This window comes from Myotis brandtii, unplaced genomic scaffold (assembly GCF_000412655.1).
Source record: "Myotis brandtii unplaced genomic scaffold, ASM41265v1 scaffold334, whole genome shotgun sequence".
NCBI classification, from domain to species: Eukaryota; Metazoa; Chordata; class Mammalia; order Chiroptera; family Vespertilionidae; genus Myotis; species Myotis brandtii.
This window is the reverse complement of record NW_005362885.1, coordinates 396,554-399,781: the sequence shown is the minus strand read 5'-3', so window position 1 is coordinate 399,781 and position 3,228 is coordinate 396,554. Positions and strand designations below refer to the sequence as shown.

The window sequence follows — 3,228 nt, the reverse complement described above, 5'->3', positions numbered from 1 at the left end:
GGCCTCGGGCCTGGGCTGCGCTGGGCCTGGGAGGGCGGCTGGCTCCCCCGGGTGTCTGTTCTCCTCCGATGAGGATGCCAGTCCTGGGGACAGGCCCACCCCAAGCCAGTGTGGCCTCCTCTTAGCCAATCACCCTGCAAAGAACCCGTTTCCAAATAAGCTCCCACTGAGGTCTGGGTGGCATGAGTTCTGGGGCCACTGCCCACCCCAGGGCGGGTGAGCGGGGGAGGGTGGGCGTGGGAGCCGCCGGGGAGCTCCGTGCTTCCGGCTGTCAGTGTGTGTGGGACTCCAGGTGCCAGCCAGGCATGTGGCACCCACAGGGGCTGCCAGGGTGTCAGTGGGACTTCCCTGCAACCAGGAGGCTGGCCCCCCGCTTCTCCGGGTCAGGCTCGGCTCCAGAAGCACATGGCAATGGGGGCTCTGAGGCCAGAGGTTGGGAAGCAGCTGCAGCCTCCCCCAACCCCCTTGGGCTCTCGGCCTGGCCCAGGGCAGGTTTGGGACCGCAGCCGCCCCTCCCTTTCCCTGGCCCTCAGCCTCCTGCTCCTGCATCCTTGCTCTGAGTCCCTCCTGCAGGACGCTTCCTCCTTGGGGGCCGAGAGGGGCAATGGGCCCTTGTCGGGGTCCCCTGAGGCCTGTCGGACGGGAGGCCCTAATGTGGGGGCTCTGGGGCTGGCTGCCCTCTGGGGGCCGTTGGTGGAGGGAGCCGGGGGGTGGGGGCTCCTCCCAGGCTGGGGCTCCGCCTGACCCTGGCGGCCTCTGTCCAGGCCCAGCTGGGGAGGCAGATGCTGAGCCGGGACCAGGGGACAAATGGAGCAGCCCTGGAATCGGCACCTCCCTGGGCCCGTCTCCGGCATGATCCCTGGCCTGGAGGGCTCTCGGATCCCCTCCCTGTCCACTGGCCCAGCCGCGGGTCGGGACCCAGGCCCGTCCCTGGTGCCGCCTGCGACCTGTGGGCCTGCGTTTCCAGGGCGATGAATGACATCGGGGACTACGTGGGCTCCAACCTGGAGATCTCATGGCTGCCCAACCTGGACCACCTGATGGAGGGCTACGCCCGGAACTTCCGCCCCTGCATCGGAGGTGGGCGGGCGGCGGGTGGGGCCGGTGACCCCTGGTCCTGGGCTGGCTCCTCTTGAGCGCCGGCCCCCCAGGGACACAGCTGGGAAGGTGGGTCCCCTAGGCCTCGCTGCAGGCTTGTCCCGAGACGGCTCCCTCCTAAAGCCCGGCTGGTCAGTCTCGCCTCCTGGGCTTTCCTGGCCTGGTCCGTGTGTGTGTGTGTGCGTGTGTGCGTGTGTGTGTATGTGTGTGTGCGTGTGTATATATGTGTACATGTGTGTGCATGTGCGTGTGCGTGCATGCGTGTGTGTGCGTGTGTGCGTGTGTGTGTATGTGTGTGTGCGTGTGTATATGTGTGTGCATGTGTGTGTGCATGTGCGTGTGTGCATGTGTGTGTGTGCATGTGCGTGTGTGCATGCAGAGTCAGGCCTCAGCCGGCTCCCTCCCCGCAGGCCCCCCTGTGAACGTGGCGCTTGCCATCGAGGTAGCCAGCATCGACCACATCTCCGAGGTGAACATGGTAGGTGTGCCAGCCTCTGCCCGCCTGTGCCCCAGGATTGGACCGGGACGGCGGCTGACGCAGGCCCTCCGCCCCCAGGAGTACACCATGACCGTGTTCCTGCACCAGAGCTGGCGGGACGGCCGTCTGTCCTACAACCACACCAACGAGACGCTGGGCCTGGACAGCCGCTTCGTGGACTGGCTCTGGCTCCCCGACACCTTCATCGTCAACGCCAAGTCCGCCTGGTTCCACGACGTGACCGTGGAGAACAAGCTCATCCGGCTGCAGCCGGACGGGGTGATCCTGTACAGCATCCGGTGAGCGGCCGCCGCCGCCGGGCCCGGGCTCACGGGGCGGGGGGGTATTTAACTCCCTGCGACCAACAGCCACTGCCCAGCCAACGCTGACCGCAGAGGTTGCCAGCGGCAGCCGACAGATTCAGCTTCTGGCCAACACGGCCGCTACCTTTTTTTTTTTTTTAATATATTTTATTGATTTTTTACAGAGAGGAAGGGAGAGGGATAGAGAGTTAGATCCATCCATGAGAGAGAAACATCGATCAGCTGCCTCCTGCACATCTCCCACTGGGGATGTGCCCGCAACCCAGGTACATGCCCTTGACTGGAATCGAACCTGGGACCCTTGAGTCTGCAGGCCAATGCTCTATCCACTGAGCCAAACCGGTCAGGGCCCTTTATTTAAAAAAAATTGGGGCAAAATTCACATGGCGTAAGATGAACCCTTTTAAAATGAACAATTCAGCCCTGGCTGGTATGGCTCAGTGGATAGAGCGTCGGCCCTTGGACCGAAGGGTCCCGGGTTCAATTCCGGTCAAGGGCAGGTACCTCGGGTGCATGCTCCTCCCCGGCACAGGCCCTGGTCAGGGCGCAGGGAGGAGGCAACCACTCGATGTGTCTCTCTCACATCGATGCTTCTCTCTGTCCTTCCCTCTCTCTCCCGCTCTCCCTAAAATCAATGGAAAATATCCTCGGGTGAGGATTAACAACAAATAAACAGTTCAGTGACACCGAGCAGTCACGATGTTGTGCAAACATCGCCTCTGTCTAGCTCCAGAACATGTCATCCCCCCAAACGGAGACCCCGCACCCATGACGTGCTGGCTCCCCTCCCCCCCGCACCCCGGAAATCACCAGCCTCTGCCTCTGGATCTGCCCCTTCTGCACACACTTTGTGTAGATGCGTCCCACACGGTGACCTCGTGTCGCCTGCTTCCTGGGCGTGGAGTCTGTGGGGCACATCCATGTCGTAACATGGGTCACGACTTCATTCCTCTTCCGGCCGGTGCTCCACCCGGGTCCCCCAGTGTCTGCGTCCACGCGTCCACCCACGGACGCCGGGCGGGGTCCACCTTCGGGCGACTGTGAGCGGCACTGCTACGAGCGTGCGTGTCCGTGTAGTTGAACACGTGTTTTCTGACACATGCCTTTTAAACATGGAATTAATTGGCAACATTTTAAAAACCAGGAGGTTTACGTAGGAATCTAAATTCTCTTGGAAAACCAGGCCGCTTGGCCGCTGGGCCTGCTCCCACCCAGGTCAGCGGGAACGCCTGGGCCGTCCCTGGGCCCCGGCTCAGCCACCAAGTCCAGCATTAAAAAAAATATATATATATATATACACACACACACACACACACACACACAGTGGGG

The 3,228-nt window shown here is 62.3% G+C and overlaps 2 protein-coding genes across 2 annotated transcripts in view; both read left to right on the top strand.

The window, feature by feature from the left end:
• The window catches only part of LOC106726939, a 2,218-nt gene extending 1,658 nt beyond the window's left edge, over window positions 1–560 (top strand). Inside the window, exon 4 of the mRNA XM_014543766.1 lies at window positions 188–560. Coding sequence (XP_014399252.1) covers window positions 188–560 — 373 coding nt within the window. The remainder of the gene's footprint in view (window positions 1–187) is intronic.
• Window positions 561–767: 207 nt separating this feature from the next.
• GABRD (gamma-aminobutyric acid (GABA) A receptor, delta) overlaps window positions 768–3,228 on the top strand; it is a 6,873-nt gene continuing 4,412 nt past the window's right edge. Inside the window, 3 exon segments of the mRNA XM_014543764.1 lie at window positions 768–1,080; window positions 1,509–1,576; window positions 1,655–1,875. Coding sequence (XP_014399250.1) covers window positions 783–1,080; window positions 1,509–1,576; window positions 1,655–1,875 — 587 coding nt within the window. The 5' untranslated portion in view covers window positions 768–782.